Genomic DNA, 15372 nt, shown 5'->3' with positions numbered 1-15372 from the left:
ATTTTTTACCTAGCTGGTAGCTTTAACTCAACTGATCACTGATGTACATGTATATTATTTCAATGCTAGTGGCTGAGTAGTACTAGTAATAAGTCACATATCCTTCTCCTAAATAATTCAATGAAGTGCTGAATGTTTAATTGGAAAATTTCCTAAATAAATTATCATTTAATTAATATACTTACCCGAATCACATTAGCATTGAGTCACCTGAGATGCTTATCACTGAAAAACGCTTACCCGGCTAAAGAATTTAAAGGGAAGCAACCCCATCACCAAAACGAAAGTGAAAGTAGCTTTGGTAATGGGCCAGTACACCGGGAGTTACCTCCCATACGGGTGTATGCCACGTCACTTCCTCTAGGAACACGTGCCTATTATCATACGGCTTTAAAAAATCTTAAAACCATAAGCGGGGCAGGTGGGAGGGAATACAGTATGTGATTCGGGTAAGTATATTAATTAAATGATAATTTATTTAGGAAATTTTCCATTTAATATCATATTCTTACTCCGAATCACATTAGCAGATAACATCAACAAGGCGGTGGGCTAGAAATGAATCAAAACTCACCATCAAGTTCTGGACAGGAACTGGCCTGCTGCTATGAGCGCTGGAAGGCCTCTGGAGCCATCCTGTCGAAGAGCTGTGACGTCCCGAAGATAAAAGTTTATGAAAACATCTTCGGAACGCCAATACGCAGTTGTCAGCACCTCCTCTAGACGTCTGGAGCGCAGAACTGCCAGAGAGGATGCCCACGCCCTCGTCTCATGGGCTCGGGCCGAGTCAAGTGGCAAGGAGGGCATAACCCCCCCCCCTCTTTGTGCGCCTCCACTCATAAGCCTGCTTGATGAGCGAGGACACCCACCGGGCCAACGTTACCTTCGACAAATCTTTCTCGCGCCTAGTAAGGAGAGAGATAAACAACAACTTCTGAGAACTAGACCGAATCGGCTGAGTCCGGGCTAAGTACAGACGAAGTGCCCTCACAGGGCAATTGACCGAATCGGGGTCACCCGGGGCCAACGCGCTGGTCAGAGCCTTAACTCTAACCAGCGGAGAGGCCTGCCCCGGAGACTGATTCTTGGCCAGGAAATCAGGCCGGAAACGCAAAGATGCGGAACCGTCCGGCTCAAAGGAGATATCTCCAGGCTGACCCGACAGGGCGTGGACCTCGCTACCCCGTCGGGCCGTAGCCAACAAAAGGAGAAACAGCGCTTTGCGAGTGACATTGAACAGACTGGCCTCGCTTAAAGGCTCAAAATCCGCAGAACGAAGGAATTCCAGGATTAAAAACAAGTCCCACTTGGGAGCGGGCAAACGAGCTTTAGCTTCCTTAAGAGCAGCCCCTTTAATGACTGCAGCTATAACGCCCCCGACTCGAACAGAACGACCAATCTGCTGAAGAGTCGCCGAGATAGCGGAGCGCCGGACCCTCAACGAGGAGACTGAGGCGCCCTGTGAAGACATGAAAGAGAGGTGGTTAGCGACCTGAATAGAGCGCGGAGCCACCGAACTCACCCCTCTAGCTGAACACCAGGCAGTCCATGCCTTCCAGTGGGAAGCATAAACTGAAGAGGTGGACGCTCTATGCGAGCGAGCCACCAAGTCCAGAGTCAAAGACGACGCCCCAGAGCGCTTCAGCGAGTCCCGAACAACTTCCACACGTGAAGCTTCAGAAGACTGGGCTCCTCGTGTGGAATGCCTGTTCGGGGCTGCACTAGTTCCCCTCGCACGAGTGCGAGAGGAATGGGGGGCCCTTGGGCAAGCCGAAGAAGATCTGGAAACCAGACCTGCGACGGCCACAGAGGAGCGACCAGAAGAAGAAGGGCCGGCTCCTCCATCTCCGCTTTCCGGATTACTCGGCTGAGTAACGGAAAGGGAGGAGTCTGAAGATCTGTATGTGCCCCCCAACCCTCCCTGAACGCATCTGTAAAGAGGTCCAGGTCGGGGAGGGGCACGACGATCGGAACACCTCTGCAGACCCACTCCGTGTGCAACCACGGAAGGGTCGCAGACTGGAACCATCCCTGCAAAGGGATGAGGGCGTCCCAGTCCACCAGAGGAGAGTCCACAAACGGCTTCAGCGCGAACTGAAGCGGACATTTGTGGACCCGGCCCAGTGAAACCAGAAGAGCCATAGACTCCATCTGCCCCAAGATGGAGGCGAGCGAGCGGATGGAAGCCATCAGGAGAGGTAAAGTGGAGCGAATCTGAGCTTGGAGCTTGTCCACCCTTCTCTGAGAAGGCTGGACAGTCCAAGCGACCGTGTCGAAAGACATCCCCAGATAAGTGAATGTCTGTGACGGGGTCAGCTCCGACTTTACCCGGTTGATCGAGAACCCCAACCAGTTGGATTCTCGAAGAACCGTCAGGGTATCCTGCGAACAGCCGCTCTGGGACTGGTTCATGATGAGCCAGTCGTCCAGATAAGCCCGCAGACGGATACCCTGGGACCTCACCAGTGCACAGACCTGTCTCACCACCATGGTGAAAATCCACGGTGCGAGAGACAGCCCGAAAGGGAGTGCGCGAAACTGGTAGATCTGATCTCCCCACCGGAAACGAAGCCATTTCCGGTCGGTCGGATGCATAAGAATGTGAAAGTATGCGTCCGTGAGATCGATCGAGGTCACCCAGTCTCCTGGGCGGAGAGAGTCTCGGACAGAGGCTGGCGTCTCCATCTTGAATTTTATCTCCCTCAAGAAAGTATTGAGGAGAGATAAATCCAACACGGGACGCCATCCTCCTGATGCTTTGGGAACAGCGACCAGACGCCCGTAAAATCCCAGGGAGCTGTGGACCCGAACTCTCTCCACCGCGCCCTTCTGCTCCAGGGAGGCAATTTCCGACTGCAAGACGGAACGTGCTTCCTGCGAGAAGGGGAGCTTGAACCGCGGAGGCACTCGGGTAAGAGGCGCCTTTTCCTCCCGCCAGAGTAGACGGAAGCCCGAACTCACCACTCCCACAATCCATTGGCTGTCTACTACCGACATCCAACGAGAAAGTGCCCGGGAGGGGCCTCCCGCCATCACCAAGGTGGAGGGCGGGAGGGAGGTGAGATCGGGAGCGCTTCATTGGGGGTGTGGCTTACTTCCAGAGCCGCCACGCCCCCTCCCCGATGCCGTCCTCTTCTTCCCACCACGAGCGGCCGGCGAAGCCTGCCGCTTCTGAGCTGGCTTGGGGTTAGACGATGTCTGAGCCTGCTTCTGTTTAGAAGGCTGAGACTGTTTCACCCCCTTCAGAGTGTAGTCAAGGAACTGACTGTCCTTGTTTGACTGAATCTCCTTCTGTCTGGCATCCAGTGCCAGCGGACAGAAGAGAGACTCCTCTGAGACCGGGGAGACTCTCAAGGTCTCCCTAGTAGCCAGCTCCGTGAATTGGGACTGCGAGAGGAAGAGATCCCTCCTGCAGAGTACCGCTTGGGTGTACTGCAGGGAGGAAAGACGCAATTGTTCCTCATTGACCTTGGCCAATGCGGTCAAAAGCGCAGAGACATCGTCCGCATTCTGTTCTTCACTGAGAGTGAAAGGAACTAGCGAATCGGTCAATGCCCGAGACAGAGCCCGAACGAGAGTCTCCGCAATGGAGGACAGTTCGATCTGCCGACGTCCAACCTCCTCAGCAGAGAGGAGGGAAGCCTCGGAAACCGGCAAAACCGAATCACGCTTGATCGGTTTAGTCAGAAGAGGCAGCAATTCCCGGGAAACCGGAAGGGTAGCCCTAGGGAGTGCAAAAGACGCCAGCCAATTCTGGCTCTGATTGGGCATGCCAAGCTTCCTATTGGCCGTAGGCACGAAGGAAGAGGCTTGGGCAGCTGAAGCCACCCACTGCTGAGCTGATTCCGGAACTGGACCAAAAGGAAGCAGTAACGGAACAGGCACTGGCCGAATACCACTCCCCGCATGTGCTGGACGAACCAGTGAATGCGAAAGTTGGTAAGCCACTGACGGAGACTCGGCGAACCGGAAGGAAGAAACATCCTCCTGTGCCGGCCGGAAGTCCGCCATGGCAGAAGGAACGAATGATGCGGAAGAGTCCGCAGCCACCACCCCTTCAGGAAAATAACGAGACGTTACTTCCGCCGCGACGTCAAGAACAGACTTGAGCTTCGACGGAAACACGCCCCGCGACTCCTCGCTGACCACTGATGGAGCATCAGAATAGTCACACGTGGAACCATGACCGAAGTCACCAGTTCCGGAAGCAGAAGCATGCCCTGGCAAACCGGAAACCGGAAAAGCCTGAGCACTAACGTCATCCTGCCGCCCAAAACCCTGTGAAGGTAAAGGGTAAGCAGGACGACCATCCGCAAAAACCGGAGCTGGATGAGCTGACGTCACTCCCCCGACTGAGTGGAGTGATGCCTGCTCAAGCCTAGGCGCTTGAAAGCCGGAAGGCGCACGCTGTAATCCACTATCTGGTATCCGGAAGGAACCACCAGAAGAGGAAGAAGCGTTTCCGGCCGAAACCGGAAGTGTAGTCAACGGAACCGCAAAATGCGGAAGTGAAGACTGCACTGGTTGACTTCGCGATCCGGAAGGACCGGAAGTCAGTGAATACTCCATCCTGCCGCGACCGCCGTAGCGTGCCGGAGCGGACGGATCATCACTTCCGGCAAGTGCCGGAAATGCGGCAGTCGAAACCGACTGCCGCCGCTGTTCGAACAAGTCCGGGGCCTCGTAGGTTATCGCCGGAAATGAAAGATCAGCAAGGTATCGGTCGTGACCCGATGCGAAAGAGCTGTCCCCCGAAGGAGAACGTCCAGGCGCCTCACGAGGGCTATCGGACCAGCTCTGCTTACCAACCGACGCTGAAGAGGGAGGACGCTGCTCCAAGCCGGAAGTGGAGGACAAAGACACGGAAGCCAATGCCCGGACGTCACTGCCAGATGCCGGAAACGCCGAACTGCTGGCGACGGAACGCTGAAATTCTGCCTGCACCAAGCTGCGGATTTCTGGAACCAGTGACTTTAACAGAGAGGAAACCAACGCACCTTGTCCAGGTGCTAACAAAGAAGACGAAGTCTCCGATGTAGAGACAGGTGCAGAAGTAACAGTAGCGCTAGGCGCCGCAAAAGAAGCAGAAGTAGTAACAGCACTAGGCGCCGAAATTGGTACAGCCAACAAAGTGTTACGCTCTTGGTCTGTAACAAGTAACGTTGCTTTGGAAGAGGAAGACTTAGCCTTAATTTTCCCCTTGGGGTCCGACTTGCCACGGCGCTTGTCTGAATCAGACATGTTGACAACAACACGTGGCAACGCGAAAAAATTTACTGAAACATAAGTCTAAACGACTGGAAAATTCAGTAAACACACGCACTAATGCGTTAACAAAATACTATAGCTAAACTTGCCCCACAAGCAGAGGCACGGAGAGCTACAAACAAAGTCACACGAGCTAGAAAACTAACTCACACAACAAAATGGCGACACGCAAGACACTGACACAAACGTCAACAACACGTGGCAAAGTAAAAAGATTTACTGAAACGTAAGTCAAAACGACTGAAAACACAGTAAACACACACGCTTACGCGTCAACAAAATACTAAAGCTACACTTGCCCAAACAGAAAGAGGGCACGCAGAGCTACTAGCAAAGTCACACGAGTTAGCTAACTAACTCACACAACAAAATGGCGAAACACGCAAGTCACTGACACACAAGTCCGTAAAAAACGGACAACGTACAGTAACGAAACAGCGCAAACAACCAACAACAAACGGGAACGAGCTCACCAAACTGTAGGCAAGGCGAGCAGACAAGCTGGGTAACGTGGCCGGCGGGTGTCACTCAAACACACAAGGTCAGCCACAGAGCGTCAAAAAGTGAACCGTCCTCTCCGAGGTGAAAAAGACGTATGATAATAGGCACGTGTTCCTAGAGGAAGTGACGTGGCATACACCCGTATGGGAGGTAACTCCCGGTGTACTGGCCCATTACCAAAGCTACTTTCACTTTCGTTTTGGTGATGGGGTTGCTTCCCTTTAAATTCTTTAGCCGGGTAAGCGTTTTTCAGTGATAAGCATCTCAGGTGACTCAATGCTAATGTGATTCGGAGTAAGAATATGATATTAATTCATAATTTTATCTGAGTGAAACAGAGATAATCAATTCAACTTGAATCAAGACCTCCAATGCATTGTTACCATGTCAAGTGTGTGGAGCTTTAAGTCTTTACGATAGTGTATTCAATACACCTCAATGGATTGTTACCATGTCAAGTGTGTGGAGCTTTAAGTCTTTACAATAGTGTATTCAATACACCTCAATGGATTGTTACCATGTCAAGTGTGTGGAGCTTTAAGTCTTTACAATAGTGTATTCAATACACCTCAATGCATTGTTACCATGTCAAGTGTGTGGAGCTTTAAGTCTTTACAATAGTGTATTCAATACACCTCAATGCATTGTTACCATGTCAAGTGTGTGGAGCTTTAAGTCTTTACAATAGTGTATTCAATACACCTCAATGCATTGTTACCATGTCAAGTGTGTGGAGCTTTAAGTCTTCACAATAGTGTATTCAATACACCTCAATGCATTGTTACCATGTCAAGTGTGTGAAGCTTTAAGTCTTTACGAGAGTGTATTCAATACACCTCAATGCATTGTTACCATGTCAAGTGTGTGGAGCTTCAAGTCTTTACAATAGTGTATTCAATACACCTCAATGCATTGTTACCATGTCAAGTGTGTGGAGCTTTAAGTCTTTATGAAAAAAGTATATTCAATACACCTCAATGGATTGTTACCATGTCAAGTGTGTAGAACTTTAAGTCTTTACAATAGTGTATTCAATACACCTCAATGCATTGTTACCATGTCAAGTGTGTGGAGCTTTAAGTCTTTACAATAGTGTATTCAATACACCTCAATGGATTGTTACCATGTCAAGTGTGTGGAGCTTTAAGTCTTTACAATAGTGTATTCAATACACCTCAAAGCATTGTTACCATGTCAAGTGTGTGGAGCTTTAAGTCTTTACGATAGTGTATTCAATACACCTCAATGGATTGTTACCATGTCAAGTGTGTGGAGCTTTAAGTCTTTACAAAAGTGTATTCAATACACCTCAATGGATTGTTACCATGTCAAGTGTGTGGAGCTTTAAGTCTTTACAATAGTGTATTCAATACACCTCAATGCATTGTTACCATGTCAAGTGTGTGGAGCTTTAAGTCTTTACAATAGTGTATTCAATACACCTCAATGCATTGTTACCATGTCAAGTGTGTGGAGCTTTAGTTTAAGTCTTTTCGATAGTGTATTCAATACACCTCAATGCATTGTTACCATGTCAAGTGTGTGGAGCTTCAAGTCTTTACAATAGTGTATTCAATACACCTCAATGCATTGTTACCATGTCAAGTGTGTGGAGCTTTAAGTCTTTACAATAGTGTATCCAATACACCTCAATGCATTGTTACCATGTCAAGTGTGTGGAGCTTTAAGCCTTTACAATAGTGTATTCAATACACCTCAATGCATTGTTACCATGTCAAGTGTGTGGAGCTTTAAGTCTTCACAATAGTGTATTCAATACACCTCAATGCATTGTTACCATGTCAAGTGTGTGGAGCTTTAAGTCTTTATGATAGTGTATTCAATACACCTCAATGCATTGTTACCATGTCAAGTGTGTGGAGCTTTAAGTCTTTACCATAGTGTATTCAATACACCTCAATGCATTGTTACCATGTCAAGTGTGTGGAGCTTTAAGTCTTTATGAAAAAAGTATATTCAATACACCTCAATGGATTCATTAATCAGAATACATAAACTAGCTACAATGCACTGGAATACGGGCGGTATGACAATAATATATCATAATCATTCATTAATTCTAGTTTCTACCTGTTTTTATGACCAACAATTGATGATGTCTAGAGTCTCTGTCTATTGTATACAAAGAGACTTAACTGAGAAGACAAAAACCCTGAATAAAAACTGGTTTAATATTAGAGAGAAAAAAACTGTATATTTTCCTGTTGTACGATACTATTACTGTATCAAAAATTTGATGCCAGATTTACTAGTAAACCTTTTGTGATTGTGTGGTGTGATGCGCGTGTGTGCGCATGCAACTGCAACTGTGCAAGGAAATGACCCTTTCAAACAGGTGAACTCACCAGGTTCCAGATGTAGAGAAAGAGGTTGAGAACAGTGTAGACGCCACAGATGCCGAACAAGACGGACTTCCACTTGAGTTCATCGGTGGTGATGCCCCAGCCCTTGGCCAGGAGCAGCAGAAACATCATGAAGAGACACTGCACCACGATGTCCACCAGCGTCCCAACCTTGCTCATCCAGTCCACGCCCTTCCCGTTGAACGCGAACACCAAGACGTGCGTGAGACTGAGCGAGGTGCTGAGCAGCTCCCCGCCGAACACCACCGTCAGCAACTTGGTGATCATGTGCTTCTGGCGCAGGAAGGCGTACATCCAGAGGAACAGGATCAGCGAGATGACCAGGAACGCAACCAGGTGGATTTCAAAAACGTCGTGGAATTCAAAAGAGAACTGGTGCTCGAAGGGGTTGAGACTCTTGCTCTCTGGGTTGCCGTTAACGACCCAAATGTCGTACTGGATCGTTAACGGCTCCTTCATGGCTTTGGGCATCCATTCGCACTGTCGCTGCGCTCGGTCTCGTGAGCAGGACACTATGCTGATGTACCAGAACCTGAATGAAAACACTACACAGTATGACAATGCATGTGAATGAATAATAAACACTTAACATGGAAAAAAAATACAAGCTCATTGAAAGCGGTGAAAAGCAAACAACTGGAATTAAGTTTTGAATGAAAGTTTTCCTCTGAAAACGGCGTATGGCTGCCTAAATGGCGGGGTAAAAAACGGTCATACACGTAAAATTCCACTCGTGCAAAAAAACACACGAGTGTACGTGGGAGTTTCAGCCCACGAACGCAGAAGAAGAAGAATGAAAGTTTAAAGTGCAGTAGAAACAATGGGTTGTATTTATGAAATACTATGATTGAAGAAGAAAATAACACTAACACTCAGTAACAGCACAAACTGTCATTATACCCATGTCTCTGGAAGCTGCCGCATCACCATTACAGTAACAGCAACGACTTGACAGAATTCTGAATTATAATTTAATTACATGTCATAGTAACATAATAATCTTATCAGTATACGTCTTTGTTGTGAATGTGAAAGGTGTTTTGATGTATGACCAGCGATCTACGTAACATAAAATCTCTCCTTGTCTTGACTTTAGCCTTGCAGTATGAAAACTAACCTTTTCTCAACCCTTCCCTAACAGGAATTATATTAAATACTAGCAGGGTCAAAAGGACACCAACTATTTATGGAGCTACTCAAGGTAAATAGCCAAAGGCTGTGAATGTGAATATGATCAATTAAAACAAACACCTTTGAACTAAGTGAACAGTATCATATATGATATAATATAACCATGAATAAAGCGCCCTTGGCCCCTTTCATGGGATTGGGAGGTTGAGAGGAGCCTGACATCGTAGGAATCACTGTATCAGAATCATTGGTTGTCCTTTAGGTTTAAATATCAGACAGGCTGGACTAAGTTAGTCAGTCGATTGAAACAAAACAAAACAAAATAACCAGAACACTCACACGAGGACAGGCACAATACTGAGCAACGAAATGCTGACATGAGCATCAAAAATAAAAAATGCTCAGATGGAAAAGTCTATGATTGTAATGGGAGCTAAAACACAGCTTTTCCGGAAATAAAAGTCAAAACATAATTGCCTTCATGTCTCTTTCCTTTATTGATCGTCAATCATAGGTATGCATGGACAATGATGTAAGTACTTGGTGGACACCAACTGCAAGATATTTCTATCAAGTTAAAACTTTTGGAATCTTTGATTTTGTCTAGTGTTTGAGTTACATTTTATCCATAAAATCCAGCCAGACAGCACCTACATTTTGTGTAAATCAATTGAGCAAGAAATAGTTGTTGTGAAGACACCATTACTTACATCATTTGGCAAGTCCATCACTTTTTTACAAGAACAAGATTAGGCAGCATTGTAATGCTGCTGATTTAATTGATCACCTTTCTGGTAGACCATGCAACACAACTGAAAACAAAAGTGAAGGCCTGAAAATAATATGGCAAGTGAATCAGATGTAGCGTAAGTTATGAAGACACCAAGCGTAAGTTATGAAGACACCAAAATTGTGAAGTCTGTTATGCTTGAATTCTAGTACTCTTGAAATCTAGTCTGGTGTGTAAGAGGTTCCTGATACAGTTTGAAATGATCAAATCATACTTGAATATTCAACAATGGCAAATATTCACAGTTACAGGCAAAGTCTGAAAATTATTACGTAAGTTATTTTTGACACCTGAATTGTTGTGTCCAACATTACCAACATCATCAATTATCATCGTTTCACAACTGATTATTTTTCTTATTCGCTTGTTTTCTTTTTCTGTTTTCTGTAGAAGATAACATACGTAAACATGTTTTGATTTACATTGTATCTGCCATCTACCACAATGAACTGAATTGCTGATTGCGTTGGTTCGAGTGACACGAAACGAAAATTATGTCAGAAATACGAACGTAATCTAAAACAAGCCACACTATTAAAATGCAGGAAAATGTAACTAAAATTTCCCCTTCAGAGCTTTCTTTATACAAACTCGAAGAAACTTTAAGTCAATCACAAAAATATCAACTTTGGTTCAAGAAAAGGTTAACTTTTCCTGACGTTCGTATTGAAAGACACCAAGAAATGTCGGCAGAGTGGCGAGAATGACGAACGAAATCCACTAAGTTCAGCATCAATTTAAACAAATGCTGGTGATTTTGGATAAAACAGGAACAAAAGTAGTTGCCTGTTGGGTAACTCAGCAAAATCAATAAGGGATCGATGATTCTTGAAGTTCGTCTGTCTGAAAAACTCTTGAGATGTCGTAAGTTTGCGCGAAACGCCAAAGACACGAACAACTTCCAGATCAAAATACCTCCTCTCAATGCATTGTGGTAAAGGTGAAGGCCATTTATTCGTAATCTGTGGAAATTTCCGCAGTGCATTGAGTCGATTGACATTCGTTCGTGTGCCCGTGTCGACTTCGCGTTAGATTTTGGAAGTGCAAAAACGTAAGTAACGCAGTGACGCAAAACGTCGGATATTGCCTTTCACACATTCTTTCACAACCCTAGGTCTTCTGATTGCTTTTATTTGTGCTAGATTGTGTCATTTTATTCAGTAACTTCCAATTATCAGTGGAAATATCAAGTTGCATGTGAAAGATATGATGATGGTATGGACTTAGATCAGCGTGTGAAGTGAGACACGAAGCATTACTTACAGAATGCAATTTTTTCGTCCACGCTAACGACACATTATACGGTAAAGAAAGAAAATGAGCATATCTAATTGTTAAATACACTTAGTTTGACCAAAATAAATACAAACATGACACTACAAACTGCTTCACTTACCATTGTGCTTTCTCAAACAAGATCACTCATTTTTGTCAGGTTTCAGTGGCCATTTTAAGTTGTATTTTCAATGGAAAATAATCAAAAACAAAATAACCATCAACAGAAAAAATAATCTGTAAAATGATATTAATTCTTTATTCTCTCTTTAATCACAATACAACAACATTAACAACCAGAAGAAAACAGTTCTTTGCAAAAAAAAATCCAGAAAGTGGCTACCATTCATTTTGTACTTTTTGCTCAGTATTGTGCCTGACCTCACCGTGGTGTACACGTTTGCCTTCTAGAAATAGCAAAACATTAGGCAGAAAGACAGACAACAGATTCATTCATATCGACTGGTACTGCACACACGCTTTGACATCTCTGGTTCAGACAAGTAGCACTAGAAAAATTCCAATAACCTTACATTCAAGTTAGGCCAAAAAAAATAATAGGTGTGGTTACGGTAACATAGCCCCAAAAAATAGGGTAGGAAGGTAGGCAATCACTTTTTTTTTTTTAACTTTTTTTTTCTAATGTGTACAAATTAAACCTACTTGACAGGGAAATAAGTGTGCGACTCGGGCGCTTTCGCTTTCATTGCGTTTTCTGCACTCGTTTACTTGGTTTTTTTGGTATTTTTGTGACAAATGTAATAAAAAGTTATAGGGTCGGCCCCCAAAAATAGGGTAGGTCGGGTTACCGTAACCACACCTATTTTTTTTTTAGGCCTTACATTCAGTCCCCCTAAAACCTCTAAAACTAGTAAAAGACCCCGAAAACCCAATCTAAAAGAACTGAATTTATCCTCAAATAATGTCATTTTGGCATGTCTGTCAGGGGCGGAGCAGTTAAGCCAGAGGGGGGGGGGGGGGGTTACAACCTGGGGTCCAGGGGTAGACCCTTTGTGGGATACAGGGGCAAGGCCCGTTGGGGGGTCTGGGGGGCAAAGCCTCCTCCGGAACCCCTGTAACACCCCCCCCCCCCCCCCCCATAATCCGCCCCTGTCTGTTTGCAATCATGCCTAATTTATGTTATTTCCACCTTTACTTTCATGTTTGTTTTAGGACTTACAATGGATTATGGAGTAGTGACCAGGAAACAGATTGTGATCTTACCTTGGTTGTTTTAGGACTTACAATGGAGTAGTGACCAGGAAACAGATTGTGATCTTACCTTGGTTGTTTTAGGACTTACAATGGAGTAGTGACCAGGAAACAGATTGTGATCTTACCTTGGTTGTTTTAGGACTTACATTACAATGGAGTAGTGACCAGGAAACAGATTGTGATCTTACCTTGGTTGTTTTAGGACTTACATTACAATGGAGTAGTGACCAGGAAACAGATTGTGATCTTACCTTGGTTGTTTTAGGACTTACAATGGAGTAGTGACCACGAAACAGATTGTGATCTTACCTTGGTTGTTCTGTATCCCTCACTTTGAAAGTAAACTGGGATTCCGGGATCACGTTGGCGGGGTTGTCCTCATCCACACAAAGCTTTCCCTGAGGGCAGGGTATGGCACGCAGAAAGTCCTCCACGCCTTTTGCATTGCACGCGTAATCAAATGCTATTGTGTCTATCTTACCAAACATCACTGGACACACTTGTTTTTGAGGCAAACTTCTGTTGCCATAGAAATGAATAAAATATTCACTGTCCACCACCACCAGGGTCAAATCCTCGCTATGAACGGCAGCCCCTGAACTGTCCGTTGCTGTTATGTTGCCGTAAATGTAGCCCTGGGTGTCTTCCAGTTTCTGTGGGTTCGTTTTCTGGAATCCAAACTTGGCGAGAAAGACGAAGAAATTTTTGGAGTTCCATGTTCCTTGTAGATGTAGCGCTGTTGCTGCCCGCAGTGTGAGTAAAACAACAACAGCGACGACGCGAACTGACAGCGGTTTCATTCTGAAAGACAGACAATGACGTAATGAGATGAGTTACATTCAGATTACAACGAGTACTGATGAGTTCTGCGATCAACCTAAGGCGCATAAAGGTTAGCCTCTCAATCTGTCCACCATCTTGGATCAACTAAAGTCATGTGACTTCCAAACTTCCGCTAGGCCCGGCTATCGTCTGCTAGCGTTGTCATCGGCGCTTGAGTTGCATCTAAACTGCGCAGTAAAAAAAAAACATGTATAGGCCCTACTGTATCAATAAAATATTCGATCTTACTTTCACCGGAAATCATGCAAAACGGAAATTTGACTGCAAGTGGAATCAACAGGCAAATTTTCTCAGGACCATGTAAATTTGAGTTGCCTGTTTCAAGTCACAGCAGCTATGGTGTGAATGCCCGTATTTGCGTTAACTTGATATTATTTCATCATCACCACTTAGTCAGTCCAGAGATATGTATACACATCTATGGTCAGTCAATCCTCGCGGCCACGAAGAGTGACTGTCGAATTCGATACCTACAGACTCGGAGACTAAGTAAATTTACCTCGGCCGTGGCCGGCCCGTATTAACCTTGCCCACCTTTCGTGGCTGACCGAATACCGCCGACAGATTAAATCCCCGGTCAGTGATTAGCTGACTGCCCACTGACAAGGTGACAGTGACTTACAGCACTCACTAGGATGGTCAGTCAAATACACCAGACAATATAATTCGTAAGTAAGTAGGCCTACCGATTACTCGCCTCTCAGTTTCGCTAACGGGATAGGCAAGTCAGTGAGTAAATAAATGCACGATAGGCTAGTGTAGCAGGCAGCCATCCATTGCTTCTCAAACCAGTGAGTACAAATTAAGCGGCCAGATCGTCAATGACTCGACACCGATGATAAACGCCTCGTTAAACGGGGAAAAGCACATAGGCTACGTGAACACAATAGCCCGAGGAGAGACTAGTTTTGCTACAGTTTTATGAAAAATCGACACTAGAGGCTTGTATACACATAATCATTTCCGTCAGAGCCAATTAGTGAACTTTATTTGACTTTCGTATCTATCTCCGGCAGTGACAAGATATAGTTCACTCGTGGCCGACAGAAAAAAAACCCATCCACAAAATGATTTAATATTCAAACGGAATAATGTGTGTATGTTTTAATGGCTAAGCCTCGAAACATGTTTTTATATGTAAAATACTCAACATCTAGGATCACAGCAGCCTTGTACTACTGTCCTTCGTAACTGAGGGAAAGTCACATTCCACAACAACAAAAGACAACAAAAACAAAACAAAAAAACAACAAAAACAACAACAACGTGTTGTTCGACGTACTAGCAGACCAACCCTTTAAACAGCCTTTGTTTGCTTTTACAACCGTGTTCACATGAAAGAAAAAAGACATCATTCCAAGACCAAGACGAACAAGAAGAAGACACACGACGCACAACTTGATACACTCACTTTCCACGATGCTGGAGCTTTATTGGTTATTACGCCGCCACAATTCCCCAATCATGAACGCCGTTCGCATGGACGGTTTCACAAGTAGAAGCGGAGGTGTACTTTCTTCACTACTCGCTAATCGATAGGCAAAGGCATGCTATAACTCAGCAACGAGCAGCCGCAGATCTGATGTCTGGGTGGTTCGCTGGAGCCAAACGGCAAAAAAGGAAAATGTAGGCTACAAAGTGTCGGACCCAGCCGGTGCGAAGCCAACGTGCGTAGGTTTCAACATCGTACAATATCTGAATAATTATGCATGCTGACAATACGCGCTTCTTGCCAAACTCTGTGATCGAAATGTGTGCGGGTGCCGCGGGGTTAAAGTAACTGACATTCCTTCATGTGTGAACGATCACGTAAAATCACCTCTAGTATGTCTTGGCGTCTACAAGGGATGAAAGCGTTCTTCCATTTGAACACATACCGAAAATCAACAATCTGGCTGCTTCCCGTGCAGATTGGGATTCACACACACACACACACTCACACACACACACACACACTCACACTCA

General features: G+C 45.3%; 1 protein-coding gene across 1 annotated transcript in view; it reads right to left on the bottom strand.

The window, feature by feature from the left end:
* Positions 1-15044, bottom strand: part of LOC138952148 (integral membrane protein GPR180-like) — a 32408-nt gene extending 17364 nt beyond the window's left edge. The window contains exons 1-3 of the mRNA XM_070323748.1: positions 14819-15044; positions 12874-13365; positions 8136-8685 (exon numbers count right to left, since the gene is read on the bottom strand). Coding sequence (XP_070179849.1) covers positions 8136-8685; positions 12874-13364 — 1041 coding nt within the window. The 5' untranslated portion in view covers position 13365; positions 14819-15044. The remainder of the gene's footprint in view (positions 1-8135; positions 8686-12873; positions 13366-14818) is intronic.
* Between the last annotated feature and the right edge of the window lie 328 nt (positions 15045-15372).

This window comes from Littorina saxatilis, linkage group LG17 (genome assembly GCF_037325665.1).
Source record: "Littorina saxatilis isolate snail1 linkage group LG17, US_GU_Lsax_2.0, whole genome shotgun sequence".
In the NCBI taxonomy this organism is placed as follows: domain Eukaryota; kingdom Metazoa; phylum Mollusca; class Gastropoda; order Littorinimorpha; family Littorinidae; genus Littorina; species Littorina saxatilis.
Note: the sequence above shows the minus strand (reverse complement) of the source record. Positions and strands in the feature narration are given on the sequence as shown.